The sequence below is a fragment of the Perissodus microlepis genome, chromosome 12 (assembly GCF_051167445.1).
Source record: "Perissodus microlepis isolate ML-2025 ecotype Zambia chromosome 12, ASM5116744v1, whole genome shotgun sequence".
Taxonomy (NCBI): Eukaryota; Metazoa; Chordata; class Actinopteri; order Cichliformes; family Cichlidae; genus Perissodus; species Perissodus microlepis.
In genome coordinates, this window is record NC_140472.1 from 16,059,090 (window position 1) to 16,082,024 (window position 22,935).

Here is a 22,935-nt window from a genome sequence, read left to right on the forward strand (position 1 = left end):
GACTACCAATTGTGTTACTTAGAAGCTGTGTTTGCATGAGTTTTAAAAGGAAGAAATAAAAGAAAATAGTTCAGATCTATTTTTATAATACAACAGTGCAATCTTATGAATTGTAAGAAGTCCTAATTTACATAACTAACCTTTGCTTTTCATGTTGTACAACACAAAGTTGTTGTTCTAGCAACTCGGAATGCAAGCAGGAGGTAAAATAATGTTTATGGTTTTGTTTCAGCCACGCAAATCATGTAAGATAGGAATTCATATGAAGTTGTGGAGTGTTTTCATCAGAAAAAGTGTGGGCTATATCTAGACATCTGTGGCCCTGGGCAAGATTAACACATTGTTGTTGTTTTTTTTTATCAACATTATTATTGCAGATCACACTTAATTCTCTTGCAGGGGATGACTGCAGCTAGGTAGTGACACATAAAGTAAACACCTGAGTTCATTGTAGTAGTTGTTTTTTATGTTTTTATCTGTTATGGAAAATACATTGAATTTTCATGAAATTAAATGTGCTGCATAAATAGCATTGAGAGTGACATAGTAACTGAGTCATTGTGCTTAGCACATTCAGCAGTCAATCTTGGCTGATTCTTGATTGTTTTTCTAGTTATAGATAATCCAATATTTACATTCATTAAAGAGATATTTGTCATTAAGGTGGTATGGAATTGTTCCTAAGCTGCTAAAAAAATTCCCTCTTTGGTTTGAAATGACTTATTGTTGAGTGATGTAATACCTTCATTTGTGATCTGGTTTTTGGCAGAAGTGTAACAGCCAGGCGATCTGTCATCAAATGTTAATGGTCACAGAATTACAGGTGTTAGGTTTCAGCATTGTTGCTTTGAAATAGAAATTCGCCACAAGTGACGTTTATTATTTAAAGGCATCCAGTTTCGTCAGGAAAACCTCCCAAATTGTAATTGGCGTGCTGTTTTTGCTGCTTGTAAATTGTTAAATGAATATTACTTATTGTTACATTAATCATTTTCTTTGTATTGCTACTTTGGGGCAGTATGTAGTAGTAGGATAGTACTCTAATAATGCCTAGCTCCTCTAGCCTGTGATTACATGTCAAGCTATCCTCAGGCAAGATACTGAACCCTGAGTTGCCCCTGATGCATCATCTGGAGTATGATTATGTGGATGTCAGGTTAAAAGCTCGTAAGCATAGAAAAAGTGTGAATAAGTGAATGAGCATTGTAGCAAGAAAGCGCTTTGAGCGTTCAAATGGATTAGAAAAAAAAGTGCTGTATAAGTAGCAGTCCATTTACCATTTCTTTAATAAGATTTCAAAAGTCAGTGGGAATGTAGGAAATCAGCATCAGCCATTTACATTTAGCAACACATTATCCCTCCTCTCCAGGCCTCTAATCTCCTGTGAAGGGATTCTCCTATTGATGATAACTTGGACTACCTTTATGGCAACATAGGCTTTTTGCGTTGCTTCAAAAGTTCCACAGGCTCATGCATGATTAACTGACACCTAAACAGTCCCTGAGTCTTAAGTTACTTTCTAGATGAAGTACACCTGTGTTGTAGGGCTGCATGTGTGTGAACATGCACACTTCGGTTCTTCTGCCTGTAAATAGTAATAAAGTACAGTTAACACTGTTATCAGGAAGCTAATCCCTGCTTAAACTTCCTTGTACATGTTCTGCTTTTTGTTCAGTTCCTGAATTATCCACAGTGACCCACCTGTCAAAACCCCCCTAAAACACAGCAGTTCAAGCTTTTCATACACACATGCCATTGTGCAACGTTACCTCACGCCCTTCTATGTTGAAATAATACCTGCTGGTCACCTTACTGTAAAATCCCACAGAAGGAACCCAAGCAGTCTGATTGGTTCCCTTTCCTTTCACTGTTCAGGATGAGCCTTCAAAAGTTGCACAGTTGCTTCCAGGCTCACTGACACAAGGCACATTGATCTAAAATATAAATAGCAGCGTACTGTAAATAGGACATCAGAGGTGAGTACACTGGACCGTGACAGTATAATCTTTGTCACAGCGACCTGTACCGTACCTTGGAGTAGCTTTATTTGTGACATAGAGGCATGAATCTTATCAAAAGAAACCCACATCCTGTCACTTATTTTTCCTTTAACACTAAGACTACAACTTGGCCCAATCCAGTGGGTTCCATGTGGGCGACACTTGAACACTAACATAAGCTGATCAGAGCACAACTGGAGCCAGTGAAGTGCTTTTTGTGTGACATTAGGACAAAGATCATACACACATGTGATCTGTTGGGGCACATACTTATCAGTTTTTTGTTTAACGTTATTCCAACAGAATTTCCTGTCTTGTTAGAAAAACAAACAATTCCACTGCACTGTGTAGGCTGAAGCTTCTGCAGAGCAGTACCCTCAGTTTGTGTCGCTTGCTTGTGTGAGCAAGTTTGTGGGTGGCATGTTTGGAGATGATGACAATGATAGCTATAATGGCTGTTGTATGTATCCCTGTTTAGATGAACTTAGGGGATGATTTGAGCAGTTATCACTAAACAACTGCTTTCTTCTCCCTTAAATGTTGTTTAGATTCATCTAGGGTCTGAGACAAAGCTGCAGGGTAATGGTAGGGTTTAGCCATGGTGAGACATGACTACACACCGTGACACTGGATGTGTGTATTCTGCCTGTTTGGCCTCACATGTTTGGGTCTCTGAGTGTGCAAACTGTTGTTTGTTTGGAAGTGCGACTCGTAGCTGCCCCACAGAAAATGGAAAATGTTGGTAATTAATGTTTCACAACTTCAAGGTACTGTCGTGCCATTCATTTTGGTTTCAGGTGTCAGTTGTGAACAATGTAAAGAGTTCTCACCTTAATAAAAGAAATTGTATCCCACAGATTTTCTTTCCGTTGCAGCAAAGGTTTGGTATTAAGATCATGGTAAACAAAGCTCTCAAAGTATTTTGTCAGTCCTACTTTACAACTGACCTTTCTTTCAAATTCTCCTTTTGTTCATTCAAGTGTCTCACATCATTTCACCCATTGTTTCCAGTGGAGCTCTGTCCTTTTCTGTGCCTACAGCAGTGGGGGCAACAAATGACTTATTGTTTTATATCTTCAGGATATAAAACAATAAAAAAAATCAGTCTTCAGGACTCTGCTGAAAAACTTTGTGGAAGTGTGATTTTTTTTCATGCACATGTTATGATAAATGGAAGCAACATCAGGGAGGACTGCCTGTTCAGCTAATGGGCCTCGCACATAGCCAGGGTATTATTTTCAAGGGCGTGTCAGATAGCTGTCTAAAGACATCTGTATTTTAGTGTTTCTTCAAACATTGGGACGAGAATGAATACAGAGTGTGGCGTGTGTGTCCTAAGCCAACCGATGGACTTTTAGGGGTATGTGTAAGCAATGATGTGATATACCACAACTCACAAGTATAATCACAGTCATATAGTAGAATTAAAGATATGTGAGTAACCTAACTATTATAATGTTGCAATGCTTATATTGAGAAGTGCTGAAAGAACTGATGGGCTTCCACATGGTTTTCCTCAACTACTAAGGATGGTCTAAGCAGGAAGGCAAAGAAAAATTCACCCCTACAGAGCCTTATTGGAGAAATAAAAAGCAAAAAGAAAATTATCCTGTTTGTATGATCTGAAGTAATATCTAAAAAGAACTGTTCTTCTTTAAAAAGTAAGAATGTGTTCATTGCTTTGGTCTAGGATCTTGCAAAACAAAGTGCACAGAGAGACATTTTGTCATGTTCCTGTGGCTCATTGACTTGAGTGTGCCAAGCACAACACGACAAGCAGTGTCAGACGGTTACAAAGTCCCTATTGTAATTTTTCCTCTTAAAGGAAATGGAATTATTTAAAACAATAACCCTGGTGCCGCTCTTCCCATAATTTTGGGTCTAAATTATCGCAAAAACAATTGTAGAAGGGCAACCGTCCACATGGTTTTGTTACTGACAGGCTCTTATTATCTGTGATTGTTTTTGATGTTATCCTGCCTTGCTTTTAAGTATGCCATCCATCCATCCATCCAACCATCCATCCATCCATTTTCACTTCAGGCTTGCAGAGTGGCTGTCCCAGAAAGTAACTACCAAGTGCACAAACACACACACACACACACAAAACAGAATTTCGAAATAGACAGCCCTCCTCTGGCAGCGTTCCTCTTTGTCTTTTCTGTTCTAAGCACCACCTACCAAATAAGCACAGGTATATGCATGTTCTTCGTACAAGCTAAAAATGAGTCAGTATTGACTTTTGGCTTTACACAGTATACAGATGCCCTCTTCTTAACCCACTCCACCCCTGAGTCTTAACTTCTTACAAGGAATATCCTCTCTGCACTTAAATTACTCACCTCACCAGGTCTGAAGAGAACTATGAAGTTTCCCAGTGTGGCCTAGACTTTCTAAAGCCATAAAAGTCTAGGTCCATATTGATTCTAATGAGTTACATATTATTACTTATTATACCTTGTAATTTTTTTAATTAAACTATGCCTGCTATAATACATGATTTTGCATTCAAATATTCTTTATTAAGGAAGAGAAAGGAAATAATAGCGATTAATTGTGCAGGTTATTAGTTAAAGGTTGGTTACCACACAAATCTTTATTCGGTTAGAAACAGACCAGTAAGGATCTAATCCGGAAAAGGTGTTCATTAGTACCTTGATTCAGGACTTTATAGTAGATGATTAAAATAACCACATAGGAGATACTATATTATCGAGTAACTAGGTAGTGATTAGTTCATGATTATCTCTAAACTGAACTTCTTTATGAACTGTTTTCTAACTTTACACACAACACTGAGAGGCACAGAACTGTAACTATTCATTCATTAGTAGTAACTCCAACAGTAGCTAGGCTTTTTATGCCACATCAAGGAGTAAAGCATCATTCTTTTTTCCTCTGACACATGCAAATGCATATACACACAGAACAACATTAAACAGGTTTAATGAAGACACACTGGGCTCTCATTCCTACAGTCACACTGTCAGGTTTCATGAGCTGTGCTTGCCGACTTGTTCAAGCAACTGCTCCTACTTTACCACAGTTACAAAAGCGCTCCCTGTTTATAGTGATGGCATTGTGTGGGTTAAATGTTAGCATTTCGCAGCAACACAGAATGCAAGACTTTGACTGGGAACTCTATTTTCCTTTCTCCTGCCCTGTTTGTTCACTTGCTGGCGGTGAGATTGAGCTGTGCGTCCTTGTGGAAAGTTGGGGGGGGGGCTCTGTTGTCCTGACGACCCTGGTGGGAAAGCTAGGTTGTTTGCTGAGAGTGAATGAATTGAGGGAGGTGAGTGAAGAGGGACTAAGCAGGATGGGAAGGGACTGCAAATGAATGAGGTAAAGTTAAAAGAAAATAAAGGACAGTATGTGAGAGGAAGGAGCAAGAGTTGCAGCAGATGGACGATCAGCCCTGAAGGGTGGTCTGGATGAGACTCTTTTGAAAAGCAGAGCCATCAAATTATAAAACTTAAAGAGGCAATAGAGTGGAGAAAAGATAAGAGGACAGGTGGAGGGGTGAAGAGCAATGAGAATAAGATCAAAGCATTAAGAGAAGATACAGAGAGGACGGGCTAAATGAGCTCCAAGTGGGTATTTAATACTTGAGAGTTTGCTTTGTTTAACTGAAGGAAATGCTTGAAGATGAGATGCCATCATGTTTTCAATGAGCCTGTAATAACTGTAATGTAGAGAAGGGAGGATGCTTACATGTGTGTGTGTGTGTTGTGTACGTGTGTGCCTGTGTGGTGCTGTTGGACAGTTTTGGCAGGAAATGCCAGAGTGATCCCAGTGGACCGTGATTTTAGAAGATTTTTTGCTCTCCTCTCTTCTCCTCTCCGAATAAACTATATACCTTCCAGAGTCATAACGATTTACCCCATATAGACTCGCAACAACTCGCAGTATTACTTTCATCAAAACTCTTCCCTCCATTAACCACATACTCCAACTGCCCCCTTGGAAACCTCCAATACACTTTGACTGCTTCCCATTGTGCGCCATTGTTGAAGGCGCCCTTCTTAACCTACCCATTTACACTTTTGTGTATCCCCTAGTGCTTTTCATCGTTTTCCCCAGTGTGAACCCATCTCTGAGTGTCTCTTCTCCAACCAGAATATAACTCTCCACCGTGTGGCCCCGTCCCTCTTTAAGCTCCCACCGTCACGACACTGAACTTCTTGTATCCATCTTCTCTTGTTTTTAGCTTAAGTGCTGCTGTGTTGTTGAGTAAAAATAAAAGTATAGAGGGAGTTATATTAAGTTTTATTCAAACGGTAATATAACTTAAAATAGTTTTTGTTTGTTTCCACTCTAGACTGTTTCCTCCCTGCTGAATCAATGCATGCTGTTTGGCTTTGGGAAAAGCTACCGCGTTTCTGTGAATCTCTTTCAAACCTGAGCTGCTCCAGGTTGCGTTCTTTGCTAGTGCGACGTGCACTATCGCATGATGGTAGTAAATGTGTGCAGCCTCTGCTTGCAACATAACTGGCTAATGCTATCTGTAGATTAACTGAAGGCTGTAACGTGAAACCAGGTGTTGATCGCTTGATCTTATAGTGCGCGCTGCTGGCCGCCTGTGTCATTTTGTAGTGTTAGCGTTAATCTTGTGTTTTGTCTGCATTTGTTGCAAGATTGCTGTCTCAGGACCTTGATTGACACTTACTACATGGCAGCATAATATTTGTTTATCTTGGTCTCTTTGTCTGCACCCCCGATATTTTCCATTTACGACAGGGAGGGCTGCTTTTTCTTTTTTTCTCACTGGTCCTTGGCAGTGATTTAATTGCTTATTTGTTTAGTTTGTCGTTTTCTAAACTTCTCTGGCTCCGTGTTTTGCTGAGAGCAGATTTTTTAAACCCCCTCCCCTCCTCCTTGCAGCATTCCTTTCAGTCTCTCCCTCACCCCCTCTGCCTGATATTGTATGCGATCTGTTGTTTGTTCGCCAAAGATTTTACATTATGTTTAGCTACACTTGCAGTCCTTTCTTATAATTTTGCCATCCGTCGCCTCTGTCATTTCTCTTGGATTTACCATATTCTCTAGGCCAAATAGCTTTAGTGGTCTGTAATAGTCTCCAGGGGAGTCTGATATTTTCTCCACCCTGTCAAGTATTATACAGATCAGTCAGCGTTACTCACAGGGTGGATCTGAGAAACTCTTATGGGTCATACAGGCGAGTGTTTATGCTTCAAAATTGTCCTTGAAAGGGGAGGAAACACGAGGCATCTTTAGTGTGAGCATTACCCTACCAGAAATGCAAAACAATGTAAGTGATATTTGCTTAAGGTGGAAAAACTACAGGCTTCTTTGTGCTGCCTAAGCAGTGCCTGCATGAAGAAATCACAATATTTAAGAAAAGACGATGCAAGCATGAAAATGTGACCTTGTCCTATCCGTAGCCAAACTGATAAGGTTTTTTAAGTATTTCAACCACTCTAAGTGAACAGTGGTCTTTGCAGCAATTAGCTCTGGAGTCGTGCAGGTTTATTGGTAGCTTTCAGTGAGACCTTTAAAATATTTTCAACAAGCAGAAAATTAAAAAAAACATTGGCAGTTAATGATCGATCATCAAACATTTAGTGACTCTTTGTCTCATTTTAATTTGGGGCGCTGCGTATCCCAGAAGAGAGCAATCATTACAGGATAAAGATTCGTAATCACTGAGAAATAAAACTTTGCATTGATTTGCAGTCACCCATTCCATGCTAATAAAATGCACCACATGACACAACAAAACCACTGGATGTGCTCATTGCAGAGGTCAAGATTTTCCATTTATTTTTCATATTTGCTCTTGACCTCATGCTTTGAAGGAATGCTTCCCGTGGGACAGTTGTTTAATTTCATAAATTCAGCATTAATGATGGTTTATGATACAGTATATTTCACAGCTTCACATTAAACAGAATTGGTAGAGCAAAAGGCAACATTTGCTTCTATTTACTGTCAACATGGAAGGATTATTGCAGGCAGCTGAATTCATTTTTTGTTTGCAGTTTATCACTAATTAGTTCATTATCATTAATTTTGTGCATTGTTTCAGTAGCTTGTATAGTTTTCATTGTTTAACTGGAAAATGCCAGTGAAAAAGGGTTTTATGCTAAAACATTAAAGACTTTTTGCTTCACAGGACATCCTAGAAAGGTATTTTTTTCTACTGTATGTGAAGTGTTGTCTGACTATATATCCACTTTGGCATCTGGTCTGCTTGACTATGCTGCTGATTGGGACTTGGGCATGGTTTTATTATTAGGTCAAAAGTCTTGGCAAGACATCACCATCACGTCATAGCTGGGCCTCTTCAGAGCCAGCTTTATGTCTGACACAGTAGTATACTGGTAATAGACCAGACATTATATGCTGGTCTAAAGTCTGACAACATATGTTTTATGATGACAGTATGGTTTCAGTTACTCTCACACATAGCTATACACTTCTCTTTGTATTTGGCAGTACTTCAGTCTGATCTCATTTGGAAAGGTATAGTTAAGTATTAACTTCATCAGAAATGACAGCAGCAGGATATTACACCCTACTTAATAAACCACAGAACTGCTAGAGGGTACCTGGCTTGTTGAAATAAGATTTCACCCCCATCATTGCAAAAAACTTTTTTTGTGGTTATTTTCAGCTTTTTTGCCTCTTGGCTTCATCAACGTATCAACATTATGTTGCAATGAACAATACATGGCTGTGCAAAAATCATGAGCCACCCTTGATTTCTTTGTATGTATCTTCCAAGGAACCAGACTTCCTTGTAATTTTTAAAGTGGCCTTGAGCAACAGTTCTCCAGGTTTTCTGAAGGTCTTTCAGAGTTTTTCTTTGGAAATTTTGTTTGGCTGCTTTTCCACTCATTTTCAGCGAAGCATTGTACCTGACAGTTTTCACAAGAGTGTTTTGTTTGTTAAATCACTGACCTGCGGGGAAAAAGAGGCAGTGGTTTGTCTTTTCTCTTAGTTGAAGCTATGAAAATGCCAAAGATAACACAGTTTGACAAACATAAAATAATAATTTTGCACCACTAAGGTGATTTCCAAAGAGCTATTAGCTGAAAACCTGGCATATTCTGGTATGATGTGTATGATCTCATTCAAAAAATTAGGAAACTGACAAATGAAGGACCAAAAAAGGAGATGAACAGTATCTGAAAATCATATCCTTAAAAAACATGAAAAAAAATCTGTAAATACCTGATACAGCAACTGAGAAATACATCCAGTGTTTCAGTTGATCCATATACTGTTCACTGAAGCCTCATCAGAAATGTTCTTTATCAAAGGCTGGTTGAGGTGTGCCAAATTACACAAGAAAAGATGGAAAATTAGTAGCAGCAGATCTTATAGAGTGATGAAATTTGAAGTTTGTGGTTTAAAAGTTGTCACTGTTTAACAGGTTCAACAGTGAGTGTCTGCAGCCATCTTTAAAACACACACAGTGACACAGTGGAAGCTCTGTCGTAGTTTCGGGCTTCATTTCAGTCGTTAGCATTGGGCATCTTGTTACAATTGATTAAATTATGAATGTAGAAAAGTACCATCAGATTTGGATCCACCATAAAATATCATCTGGAAAACATCAGGCTGGCAACAGCTTCATTTTTCAGAATGAGAAAGAAGCAGTTAAATCATACTTGGCGAAAAAAAAAACCCAGAATAGCTCACAACAACAATATTAGACATGAACTGGCCTCTCCGGAGCCCGGACCACAACACTGTTGAAGCAGTGCAGGATCAGTTTGACAGAGAAGAGTACAAAAAGCAGCCAACATCCAAAGAAGAGCTTTGAATGTCCTTCGAGAAGCCTGGAGGTCTATTCCTGAAGACTACTTAAAGCTCATTAGACTTGTACAAATGTTTTTGATTGATAAACTATGTTGTATGTTTGAACATGTCAATAAATTGCTAAAAAAAATTTTTTTTTAGCAAACTATAAAAAAAGTGTGACTCAAGACTACAAAGTACTGCACATTCAAATATCTGTATTAAATTTGTCTTATCATGATCATTACTCCAGTTTATTGTAACTTTTTTTTACAGAGTAGGTAAGGAGGGCAGGACGTTAGGCACGGGAACAGCAAAGAGAATCCGGTCAACATTCAAAATAAAAGACCTCATCCAGACTACACGCTTTTATCTGAAATGCTCATTTAAACTGTATGAAGGACAAAATAGGTTGGAGACATCAGATTACACAGACACAAAGCAGGTGTATTTTAGGGGGTTAGTCTTTAGTGACATGTTTCAGTCCTCTACTGTTAAACAGCTCCAATTAAAGGACCTTGCTGCTTGCTTTGAAAGGATTACAGTAATTCTCTGTAGACTGCCTGAATCCATAAATATGAGGACCAAGACTTTTCCCGTCTCATTTGCTTTGCAACATTCATTTTTATCTTACCTCTTTTTCAAAATGCACTAAATTTTCATCTCGTTCGCCTTCATTCTTTCTGATACTTTTTTTCTGAATGAATCTGGGTCATCTGGAGATTTAAGTGCTTAGAAGAGTTCATATAAAACCATGACTCAGCAACATTGTTTTATGCATGTTATTAATAAGGGACTGCTGCGAAACTAGGTACTCTAGACGGTGCGTAAAGTAGTGGAGCTTCTGATGAAGCTGTTTTCATTGACATATGCACACACTTGTACAACTTAATTGAAAGTATGTGTGCTCTCTGTGGGTTAGCATGCAACATTTTTCACTCAGGATACATCACTTAGGTCACACCATACCAGTCTGTAGGACTCTTACAAGCCAGACAAATACTTGGCTTTATTCCGTTACTTCCTCTCTCTTAGTCAGATTTCCTGAAACCCTTCCCATAAACCTCCATGTGTCTCTGCAGTGCAGACGGAAGAATGTGTGCACCACTGGGGTCGCTGTGTGGTCACTATATGAGTATCACGTCTGACTAGACTTATTATGCCCATGTTTGGAGAGAGGAAATGAGCGCCGTGTGCTGCGGGGACGTCTCCAAGCTCCCCAGTCTAGTGCAAACGTAGTGGTAGACTGGGAGACAAGCTAAAAATAGAACTGGAAGGCCAGGTCATCTTTGAGCCAAAAGTAAGGAATTGTGAAGCTGAGAGGAGCAGAAGGACAAGTATATGTCATGTGAAATAAAAAGACATTATCCATAAAGTAGGCATTTAAATCCTAGGTACAGTAGACAGGCAATTACAAGACTTGACTTAAGTAGTTATAAATTTGTCGATAAGCTTTACCTGGGAGTTGCTGGTGTATGTGTGCCATACATTGGGGAGAGAAAGGGGCACAAAGTAATGGTTGATGGAGAGCTTAATCCTTGTGAATCCTCCCAGCATTTCATCTGTTTTTTTATATCTTATTCTTCATACCCAGTTTATCAGCAGTGTGCAAAATAAAAAAAAAACCCTCTCATATCTCAGCGACTGGCAAAGATGGAAGGAATAAATGACCTATGAGCTCACAAGAACCCGCTGTCAGAGAGACACAGAGGGAGAAAAATGAAGATGAGATATTGCTTCAGTTTGTGAACGAGGTGTGTTTTACTACAAGATTTAAAATAGGAGGAATAAAGCAGAGTTGCTAGAGGTGAAGGTCAGAATAATGAATTTAAAGTGGTAAAGATTGTTACACATCAACTGAATATATAGAGTGAGGACGGATGGCAAAGTTAATAAAAAATATGAAAAATGATCGGTGATTCTGGGGCCCATAAATATATTCTCATAGGTTTACTTCTGTACTTCTTTATTTTATAATAAAGGACTAGCACAATAATATGCATTCCCTTAAAAAATAAAATAAAAAAATAAATAGAAGCAAAAACAATCAAAGAATATCTCTTCAGAATCTACAGCACAGGAGAAACGTGTATGCTGTGTTCAAGTGTTTCCTGTGTAATGCAGCACTCTGCTGTTGCAGAGTTTAGCCTGGTGAGGGGAGAGCATGGGTACGCAATCATCTGCTTCTGTGATGTTGATCTTGAAATGGTAGAGCTTAGCATGTTTGGAGGTATTACAGGGGCGCTGGCAGGCCAAGACAAACCTTCTCTATTGTTACTGGCTCAGGCTTGCAGTACATTGTGTGCATGTGCCTGTTTCCAGACTGACATTTCTTTAAATACTTTGAAAACAGATGTTTATTTGTTGAGTGACTGGCTGTGGCTACGATGCTGAGATTTCATTTCCCACTGTTAATTACTTTAAAGAGTTGATGTTTCAGATTATGACATCATTGCTCTAGGCTTTTCTTTTCTTGTTCTCACTCTCTCCCACTTTGCGCCCCATTGCCCTTCATGATGGCCCCTTTCCCGCCCTTTCACGTATCTCTTCTCTTCTCTTCTCTTCTCTTCTCTTCTCTTCTCTTCTCTTCTCTTCTCTTCCTCTGAGATCATAGCTGGCTTGGTTTGGAAGTGGGCTGGAGTACAGACATAAGAGCGTCTGTTTTTCTCATCAGTCAGTCAGTCAGTCAGTGTGTGTGTGTGTGTGTGTGTGTGTGTGTGTGTGTGTGCGTGCGTGCGTGCCGAGTTGGTGAGGGGGTAGGGGTGTGCTTTATTAATTAGGGGAACAACTTTACCGCTTTTGAAACTTCTATTACTACATTAAAATACCCAATCATGTGATGCAGACAAAAATGGGCATATAGAGGGAATCTTAATTTCATATGATGTAATATTGCACAGCAGGTGTGAAGCAAGACTCCAAAGCGACTTTGGTCTTATTGTCGAGGACACCTTTCCAGGATAGACAGGATAAAAGACTTCAGCTTGTGTTTGGGAAAAAGCATGCTCACTACATAAAACTACTGATATGTCCATGCAGTCATTTAGTGGTTTAATGTGTAAGGTTTGGACATGACAGCTATATGTAGGCCTCACCGAGGTTTTCCTTTGATGCTAAATCATTTGTTTTGAGTCAGTAGAACATTTGCTGTCACCTTGCTCAAAGAAGACCCTATGTGATCAGTTTCTGACTGTAATTTGTGCCTTTCTCAAAAACTGTATCAATAGATGGATAGATACAAAAGATGGTCTTTACTTATTGTGTTTGATTTTGTAATATTGCTTCACTAAATTGAGATTAGGTAAAGATTTGGGGAGAAAGCTGCTGAAAAATAGGATCTTTGCAAAGTCCATCTTAGTGAAAGCTGTGGCAGAACAAAGAGTGTCCCTCAGCTCAGCGTACCTCGTGAGCAAGCTTGTTCCCTGTGGGTGGAAAATTTGCACATGCAATTAAGACTCCTTCACAGTCACATTGACTTTTGACCTTGACAGCTTGGGAATGGCAACCTTTAGGAATGTTAGAAGACCACGGATGTGGTTTGGTGACTTGTTAAAACTAATAAAAGAGAGCAGCATTGTTGTTGCTGCAGTTTTTGTGGCTAATCTAATCCCGAAACACGTAAGTAAGTGCTTGAGGTGATGCAGAGCTCGTGCCGGGGAGCTGGGGGAGAATGTTCCCATAAGTTGCATTATATTCTTATGCAATCTGATTTCAAATACTTGCAGGGTGATATCATAGATATTAAACAAACATTTGCCAACATTACAAAAACAATAAAAAAAAAAAAAAATGAAAGCGCAGCAGCAACATGTCTCCTCACACGCTCGGCCAGCTTGCAACTTGCTCAGTAGGTTGCACAGTATGGTTATTGTGTCCTCAGCGCACACACATACTGACTGACTTTTGACTGAAGCTTTTTGTTCTTCTGGGAGAAAGAACAAAGGCAGACTTGTTGTATCAGGAAAAATAACAGTGAATGAGAAATGCTAACTGAGTTATTTGGCACCATTGTCAATCCATATACCAAACAGCTGTTTTGTACTCTTTTGTACAGTCAACCAAAACATTTTAAACCGATACTGATGCTTTTAGAATAGAATAGAATAGAATAGAATAGAATAATCCTTTAATTGTCCCACAAGGGGAAATTTGGTTGTAACAGCAGCCAGAAAGACACGTATACAAACAAACAGTACACAGGACACAGAACAGAAACATACACAATTTTTCTTACATATTTACATATGGACAATGGTTACTATAAACAGAGTACTTTTCTGACTCCTGTCACATACGCACACACACACACACACACACACACACAGGCCATTCACCTTTGGTCCTTTGTAATCGTTGCTTGTGCCCTTTTGCAATCCAGCTCCAGATGTTATTCTCTGGACTCCAGGAGTCCTACAGTGAAACCTTTACACAGGCCCACAGTCAGACACATACTTGTGCACACAGACAGGCACATGAGGCCCTTTAAAGATTTGACTGTTTCTCTCTCTGCAGGCCGCCTTGTTAAGCAACAGACTCTAACGTACACATTTACACAGATGTGCTTCAAACATGCAAAAGGATCGAGATTATTTAGGAAACACATCTTCTCAAATAGCATAATGGTGTCATTTGGGGTTCAGATCCAGTACAGACAAAATGAACTTGCCTTAAGGTTTATTTCGTTGTTTTGGTTCTTATGAAGTCACACATTTTCCTCTTGCAGCAAACCACATATAAGCACTTTTATTGTGTGTATTAATCTTAAATCAGTCACCAAGCTCTTAATTGAGCCGTTGTTTTTCAGTGGTCTCATGAAAACACATCATCAGTTGTCGAGTTGCCACAGCAACAGTCTTCTCACTGAAGGGTGCGGTGGGGCAGGTTTTCACCTGCAAAACACTTAACAAAAAATAAAAGCCCCATAGGTGTGCACACTGTTTATTTCACAATCAGGATCACAATGTCCATCGATGAGGAAAATGCTGTGAATGCAGCTTATTGTGTTACAATGTGCCGTGCTGTTTTATCTCTGTGCTGTAAGGGTCTTTGGTGAACAAGAGCAGGAAGGGAGACAGAACAAAGTGAGCGAGCACGTGTGTCACAGTTGAAAAGAATTTATTTTTGTCGGTGTAATAGTGCTTCTGCACAGCAAGGAAGCTTGTTGTTTTTCAGACAAAGCACTGGTATGCGCAGGAAAACATTTGGCTTTGGGCTTGCATACACAGAAATCATGCTATTGTTTGCATCTTGACCTGTGTGTGTTTGTATGTTCACAGGGCATTATTTGCATATGATGGAGTCACAAACAACCTCAAACTGGCTGACTCAGGAGGTAAAGTGGACTCTTATTTTTATCATTTACCTTCATAAGACCACAAAAAAGCTTGTTTGCTCCCCTGCTTGGGCTTGAAAGAAGTTGATATATAAAAAGAAAGTGCAGCGTATTTGCACATCAATATCCCTTTGTTCCCTCACCCTGCATCTGTCTCTTTCCTAACAGCGGGTGGTGTGGCAGAGCTGGCTGCTAAGTTTCACATCTCAAAGCCTCAATATGGACTGTGCAAAGTCGGAAGTGTAGAGACAGGAGCCCCCCGGATCGTGCTGATCAGCTGGGTGAGTAGCAGACGGGCTCACGGGGCTTAACTTGTGTAAGCATTCGCCTATCATGACACAAATACCAGCTCGAATTACTCAAACACACTTGCATTCTTTGCCATGAAAACGGCAGGTACGCTTCAAACACAAGGACTCACAGACTTAAATTAATTTGGAGGCAGCTGGGTCATTTTGCAGCTCTGAGATAAGGGGTTTCACATGTTGTTGTGGTCAGATACAGAAGCGTAGGCCTTATTAACTTATAAAGTATTCTGGAGAAACCCGAAATATTCCTGGCTTATTCACATTCAGCACTCTGTTTTCAGAGGCTTACATGAAATTTGGAAGAAAAGCTTTGAAAATGTCTTAGTGCAGTGGAAAAATTAGTGAATTACAAGGCGAGCAGAGGACCTAAGTGTCAAAGACGCAACCCGAAACCATAATATTTTCACCACCGTTGTATCTGGTGCTTGAAGTGGTATAGTGGTATATAGCTCTTCCCTAAAGAAACGCTGCCTTTGTTCTGCTCCAAACATGTCCACTGTTACTGTCTTTGATTTGTCTTTCCAGCTGTCAGGAGCACTTCATTCCAAAAGGCCTGCTCTTTGATTGTATGTTCATCTGCAAACTTTTGTTTATTCTGGTACACTTCCCATGCGGATCAAATTTGTGCAATTTCTTTCTGACTGTAAACACATGCAGCTCAGGCTACCTGGAGATCCTGAGTTCAAATTTTGGTTTTTTTCAGAGACCGTTGTTTTAAATTTAGACTGACTTTGCTTAGACTTCTAGTTCTACACAAATAGTCACTAAATACACAAATATACACAATTGTTGATAGTTTTCCTCACAATGGAATAATTCAATTCAAATAATTTGGAGAAATCCTGTTCTTTCAGACACGCACTTATTGACAAGTTGGTTTTTTTAAATCCCTTTGAGAACTTATTAGATGTTGGCATGACGATACTAAACACTTTTCAAGATGATCAGTCTTCAGATGCTAGCCTCATGACATCGTTTGAATCCTGTTGTTTCCCAGCCTGTTTCCCTCATGTCTTTTTTTAGTCTTCTAAGAGAGATCTGTGATATCAGTCTAAGTGTCTACATCCTGTTTGTATGCAGGTTGGCCAAAATGTCGATGACTACAGGAGAACAGAATGTGCCACCCACATTCCAGCCCTCAAGAACTTCTTTAAGGTGCAGTACATAAGAATGTGAACTTGACAATGGCCTTCGGGTTTGCTAAAGTAAATCCAGTCATTTGTGTTTTTGTTTGGCTTCATTTAAGAGGAAATAATTCCATCTGTGCAAGGACCGTTTAGACCCGGCGGTAGTGCCGTGCAAAAAACACTTGCAGTTTCTGTTACTCTTTCTGTTCATTTAGATTCTGTTTAATTTCCTGTGAAATTCCAAAATGATAGTGAAAAATGTGTTTTATACATTCCTATAATCTTTGTCCCTGAATTCTAGACCGTGTACCCTCAAACTCTATATTTACACTTTGTAGTTTGCTTAGTATTGTTTTGAGAGTTTCCTGTCCTCAGACCCCTTCCTGCCCTACTGGTTTGTTGGTTCAGGGTGAGATTGCTAAGTTTTGTTTAAAATTCTGTTGTTGGTGGTACCGCCCACAAGTCCCATGCCAAAGTCAAGTAGTGGTAAGATAGACAGGAAGCAGATGGACCAGAGAAAAGAGAACTGTATATTTCTAGGATTCAGCTGCATGTGCATATTTTTAGGATTCAGGTGTGTTTACAGCATATGACAAAAACTGTCCATCACTGCTGACGATTCCCCTGTCTGTGCCCCTCAAACAGTGTTTATTTTGTGTGTCAGTGAGTAGAAAGGATTGAACCGACCCCTAGGTTTACCACTTTCCATATAAAGGCATTACCCAGTTGACTGTAGGAGCATCTGTGGAATGTTTGTTGTTGTTGTTTTTGTCTCTTTTTTTAAAACAATGAATGTGGGGCCTTGGATTTTATAAGAAACCAGTTGAAAGCCCACTATCCCCTCTCTGAGTCTTGTGTGAGGCTTCTTTGATCAGAATTTCTTGTGTGATTTCATAATCATAGAAACATGATTTCATGGTGGAAGTTAAGGGGAATGAAGAAAATCACTTCTCCTTATGTGAGCTGTGGGACAAATGAGGCTTCTAAACTTAGCCAACACACACAAACACGCTCATTAATAAGCTGGACTGTGTAAGTACCCTGTGGTCACTACTGCTAATGTAGAATGCAAAAAAGAAGAGAAACAATTTATTCTAATTTGACCTCATACAATAGACGTATACAATAAGTACGCGGTGATCATACATGACTATGCAAAACTGTCTTTTGTTCATGCAAACATCTTTAATCAGTTTTCCCACACATACTAAAATGCTCACTTATGGCATAATTTACAGTACAGGTGATGATCTCACTAGTATCAAGACAGCTTACGAAAAACCGTCAAACACACTGGTGTGTTTCCGGCTTGTGTTGTATTGGAGTTGCTGTGTAGTGAACCTTAAAAATTATTTGTCAAAGTATTTATATTCAGACTTAAGCTGTCTTTATTTATAGCCAATGTACAGTGCAGTCGATGATTTAATATTATTAACAGCTCATATGTGGAGACAAATCTTTTAAGGATCACAAATGACCCCAGTATCTATCACAGGCGCTGTTCTGTTCCATGTCCAAAAAAACTGATTCGATGTGTAATTATGATTATGCAATATACTGGAGACTCAAAGGCTACCTGATATTGGTCTTTGAGAATTGTTTTATTTTAACAAATCAGTAGCTGAAATATTGATACACAAAAAGTCACTCCCTCGCCTGCTAAATGCCTACATTAACCAGATGCTATAGTCTAAACAGCTCTCTTATTTCTGATCCGTACTTGACCTTGCAGTGACATGGAAAACAAAACCATGGAAATGATCTATAAATATATACAGATTGGATGGGTGATAACATCTGGGGATGCAATAGCTTGTTCTTTTTTAAAATCATGGCTACCTTCAGCACTTTAGTTGTTGTCATCATTTTTTTACTTATCTTTCTTTTTTTTCTCTCTTCCCTCCACTTTGTTTCTGTTTTTTCTGGCTCGCTATGCTGCATGTCCCAGCTGGCAGTGAGGGGGTTTTGTCGAGGCGAGTCTGATTTGGGTGTGTTATAAACTGAAGTTAATGTGGCATTAAGTTATGAAAACTAAATTATGAATAGGGTGCAGGTGTTTCCATTGTTAATTTCTACCAAAAAACAAATAACTGAATTAAGTTTTGACAGAAGAGCATTGTGTTTGTGTGTGTGTGTGTGTGTGTGTGTGTGTGTGTGTGTGTGAGTCCAAGTGCATAAGATTAGAAACGGTAGTGTCAAATTCTAAACAAAGAAGTTAGTTAGACTCAAGACATTTTGAATTAAGACACAAATTGGAGCATTGTAGAGAGCAGAGAACCTGGATGCTCTGATGCATACTCAACTGAGTGGGGACATCTCACAAAGACACATCTTTTCCAATCCTGATATTTATAAAATGTGCATTTGGTTCATCAAACACACAATAAGTATCTGCTGGTTAAATGATAATGCATCAGTCCTGTTTCTGGGTCTCCTTTCTACTGTGGGTCTACTGTTACAAATGACACTGTCACCTTTTTAACACATTGTAATGCTTTTGTTATATTTAATAGAAACAAGCCCCCCAAAAGTCATTAGGGATCATGGTCAGCCAGTCGACTATACATATCTTTAAGTTTTTAAAAACTGCAGTCCATGGGCTCGAATATCAAATATTTGAATCTCTCTAGCTGAATAAAAGTTCAGTGTTGACATTTTAGGAATTAGTCAAAACCAGGCACCAATGTATTATGACTAACCTTGTGTTGTGAATGGGCCCATTTTTCCCTCTTTTTTTCGGTCCGTTTTCAGGATCTTCTTCCTCCTGTATGCTAGCTACCAGGCAATTTATGATATGTCAGCTAGCCCAACTTCACTGACCCTCCAACCACCATTGCTATTTAGTCTTCTTTCAAAGGTACAGCAGAGCACTGTGTTTTAGTTTTTTAGAAGTACTTCAGTCAAAACATGGTATCTGATCTTTAGGTGAAAACTGGATTCCTAACTTCCTGCCAACTTCTAACTCTGCTAAACTTTGTGAACCTCTTGATATCCGAATGTTAAACCTTATTGTAACAGCTGGGGAAGCTGAAAGAGTTTGTCCTGTTTTTCTTTCTCTCAGTGGTCCTGAGTTCAATTTTTAGACTTTGGATCTCGGGATGGCTAGTGATGTCATACTTAACAAGTAGATACATTTATTCGGTCACATTATGCCTTTTTTATTTAAGGCCAAATGTTTTTTTAAGGTGGAACAGGAGATTAGGTCTCAAAAAACTATTAGGCTTGTAAATAAGGAATAATTGAAGATGTTTGGGTCAAGGTATCTTGAAGCACTTCGAATCACACATGTTGTCTGTCATAATAACTGACAACCCAAATATTATAGCAATCTTGTCAATTCACAATTTTATTGGTGTTATTCTTCGTGAACAACTTGCATTTTTTTAAGAAGAATAACTGTTTGCAAAACTAATAATTCGGCCACAAGCACTGGCCAACACTAACTTCTATTATAAGTAACCCATCAGTCAAGTGGGACAAACTTTAACTGGGGAAACTTGAGTAGCCCCACATCCACCTACTGCCTATTACTCTGAGCAACTCCTTAGTTGGAAAGAGACTATGAAGCACTCTGGTTCCAGAGCAGAGAGACAGTTTGTGTGGAGTTTGAGCCCAATTACAGCTAAAAAGTCTCTCAACCTGTCACATCACCTTGGGCTATTTTCCCTCCCTGGCAGGTTATATCGTTATACCTATAGTAAGTTTTCAATGCCAAGGTCATCAGTGTCACAAGTCCCAAAAAGACTGTTTCAACATCCCACTTTATGAAATTTTCCCATGGAAATAACTAGGCCAAGACACGTTATTCTGAATAGAGAGGTTGACTATTAAGGCAGTACTATGAGCTCATATAGAACGTTTTGGAGTTTTAGAAGCTTTGCATTTATATTGTTTTGCTAGAGTATGTTATTATCTGAATCTGGGTACAAATTTAAAGCTTTCTGATAACCAATGAAAGTCATTGCATTGTTAGCAAGTCAAATGCCATGTGGTTGAAACACTGTGGGATGGATGTTAGATTGGAACATAACACAGTATGGTATGGGCTTCAAGAGCTTACAGTTACAAAGATTAAAAAGGAAGGTTTTGTCCTAACATATGACCATTATGAAATCCGAATGATGTAAAATGACATGAACATGCTCACATATGAGTTATAGAAATGGTCTGAATAGAATTAGAGGTGATTTCTATACATTTTAATAAGATACAGATAGTTTTATTTTTCCTAAAACTGTTATTTCAGTTTAATTGAATTCAATCTTATTTAAATAGCACCAGATGTCACCTCAAGATCCTGCAATAATAGAGAGACAACAAAAACAATCACAGGGCATCCTGTTAGCAAGCACTTGGCGACACTGGGAAGGAAAAACCTTTGCATTTTCCCAGTACATGTTTAACACTTTTAAGTCTCTTAAAATTACAAGCATGGTAATACCTATTTTGCTTTATATTATTCAGTACTACAAGGGCATTTGCTTTGAGTGCGAGTTGTTTTGATGAACACTTTCGTCCTGTACTTGATTAAATGCAGACTTATGTCTGTAATGTTTTGCACTTGCACATTCATAAGAGAATACTGGGCCGTGCTACTGAGAAGTGTTCCCGTAGACCTTGATTTGTTTCCATGATTTTCCCAGTGCGGCTGGCAGCACTGTGGACTACTTCTCTGGTCTCTGTGCCAACTCTGTGTGTAGTTGGCAGTGACAGCCAGAGTGATATGGATTATGGACTGTACTGACATGGATTACAGGGCGCACTGAATTCTCTGCTCAGTGTCAGTGTCAGTGTTGTCACTTGGATAAATCTGTGGTTTCCTGTTGGAGGCTGACAAACCTAGCCCTCCATCAACAAGCCTAGATTTACTCTCTGTGGAAATTATACCGAGGTCCTGGCCACATACAAATGCTTGTATGCACACACAGACATGAGTTAAGTCCATGTTTAACAAAGTAAAATATAGTTTTTTGTTTTGTTTTGTTTTGTTTTTTGGCCATTCTCCAGTAAACATGAAATGCGGGCACATGTTTTTCTTTCTCTTGAAACTAAAGGCTTTAATTCATTTTGCTGTTTTGAACTTATTGTGAAGACAATGCGCAACACAGAGTGATACAGTGTATGTCTTGTAAGTTTTGCTGTCAATATACAACTGTTGCAAAATCACAAACTAGTGTTACTTTGGAAATTAATATCTCAAAAGATTTACAACAGCTGAATCTTACCAAAGAAAATTTAGACTGATTCATTCAGGATATACTCTCAGTGAGTGTTAGTTGAGGGTCTTGCTTTTTTTCTGCCTTTTTGTAACACATGCAGTCACACAATTTGATCACCTTAGCTATACTCCCTACTTCCCATTTCTCCTGTCCTCCCATAACACTCCCATGTAAATTTGTTTTCGTCACAGTAAAGTCTTTGCTGTTTTTGTTCCCTCTTAGTCCTTACAACAGAAGCAGTTTCACAACTGTTTGGCTCCAAGTTTGCACAATTCCAAGTGAAACCAAGAGAAACCACCAGAGGAATTGTATGCACTTGTGTATGGATTTCTTTCTCCCTCTCTCTCTTTCTGTGTGTGTGTGTGTGTGTGTGTGTGTGTGTGTGTGTGTGTGTGTGTGTGTGAGAGAGAGAGAGAGAGAGAGAGAGGGAGAGTAAGAAAGGCTAAAGGACAGCATGCCGAGGAGTGGATTAAACTCTCATCTATCTTACTCGATACCATCTCACCATGCCTTTTTCATTCCCTGTCCTCCATGTTTCAGGAAGCGCATGCTTTCATTAGTGCAGAGAAAGTGGAGGATGTGACAGAAGAAAAGATAAGAGCTGAGCTCAGCAAGGCCCCAGCTCATACTCCCACACATTTTGTGCGAAGGAGCTCTAAGTCTGCAGAAAAGGAGGAATTAGTGGTAAGTCTCCTGTAATGCTTCTGCTATCCATCAGAGGGAGACAAAGTCTATAACATATATATAATGACCCTCGAATACAAAACCCCAGTGACTTCTGTGTTTTAGGAGTTATTTTAGCCTTCTTTATGTTTTGTAATCAATAATATGAAAAGATTAAAACATACAGTGTTTTTTAATATAACAATTGAGTAGGACTTAACCATGCAAAAAAATAAAAATAAATAAATTTAAAAATAAAAATATATATATATACATGTAGTGGAAAATTCATTGAATTGCATTTACTCAAAACCTTTTATTTTATTTTTTTATTAGGGTACCAACTACAGAAAAACTAATGCTGCAATGGAGATGAGACTGATAAATAGAGACTCCTTCTGGGCACGAGCAGAGGTACCCTTTATACTTTTTGGTGTGGCTAAATGTATTTCAGGGGCTCTTTTAAAGGGAGTTACAGCTTGAGTTAAAACTGAAGTGAAAATACAGAATAGTTTTTGTACT

General features: G+C 39.0%; 1 protein-coding gene across 1 annotated transcript in view; it reads left to right on the forward strand.

The window, feature by feature from the left end:
• The window catches only part of LOC146376022 (uncharacterized), a 31,174-nt gene that overhangs the window by 2,483 nt on the left and 5,756 nt on the right, over window positions 1-22,935 (forward strand). Inside the window, exons 2-6 of the mRNA XM_084945981.1 lie at window positions 15,041-15,096; window positions 15,265-15,377; window positions 16,485-16,559; window positions 22,291-22,434; window positions 22,750-22,827. Coding sequence (XP_084802107.1) covers window positions 15,041-15,096; window positions 15,265-15,377; window positions 16,485-16,559; window positions 22,291-22,434; window positions 22,750-22,827 — 466 coding nt within the window. The remainder of the gene's footprint in view (window positions 1-15,040; window positions 15,097-15,264; window positions 15,378-16,484; window positions 16,560-22,290; window positions 22,435-22,749; window positions 22,828-22,935) is intronic.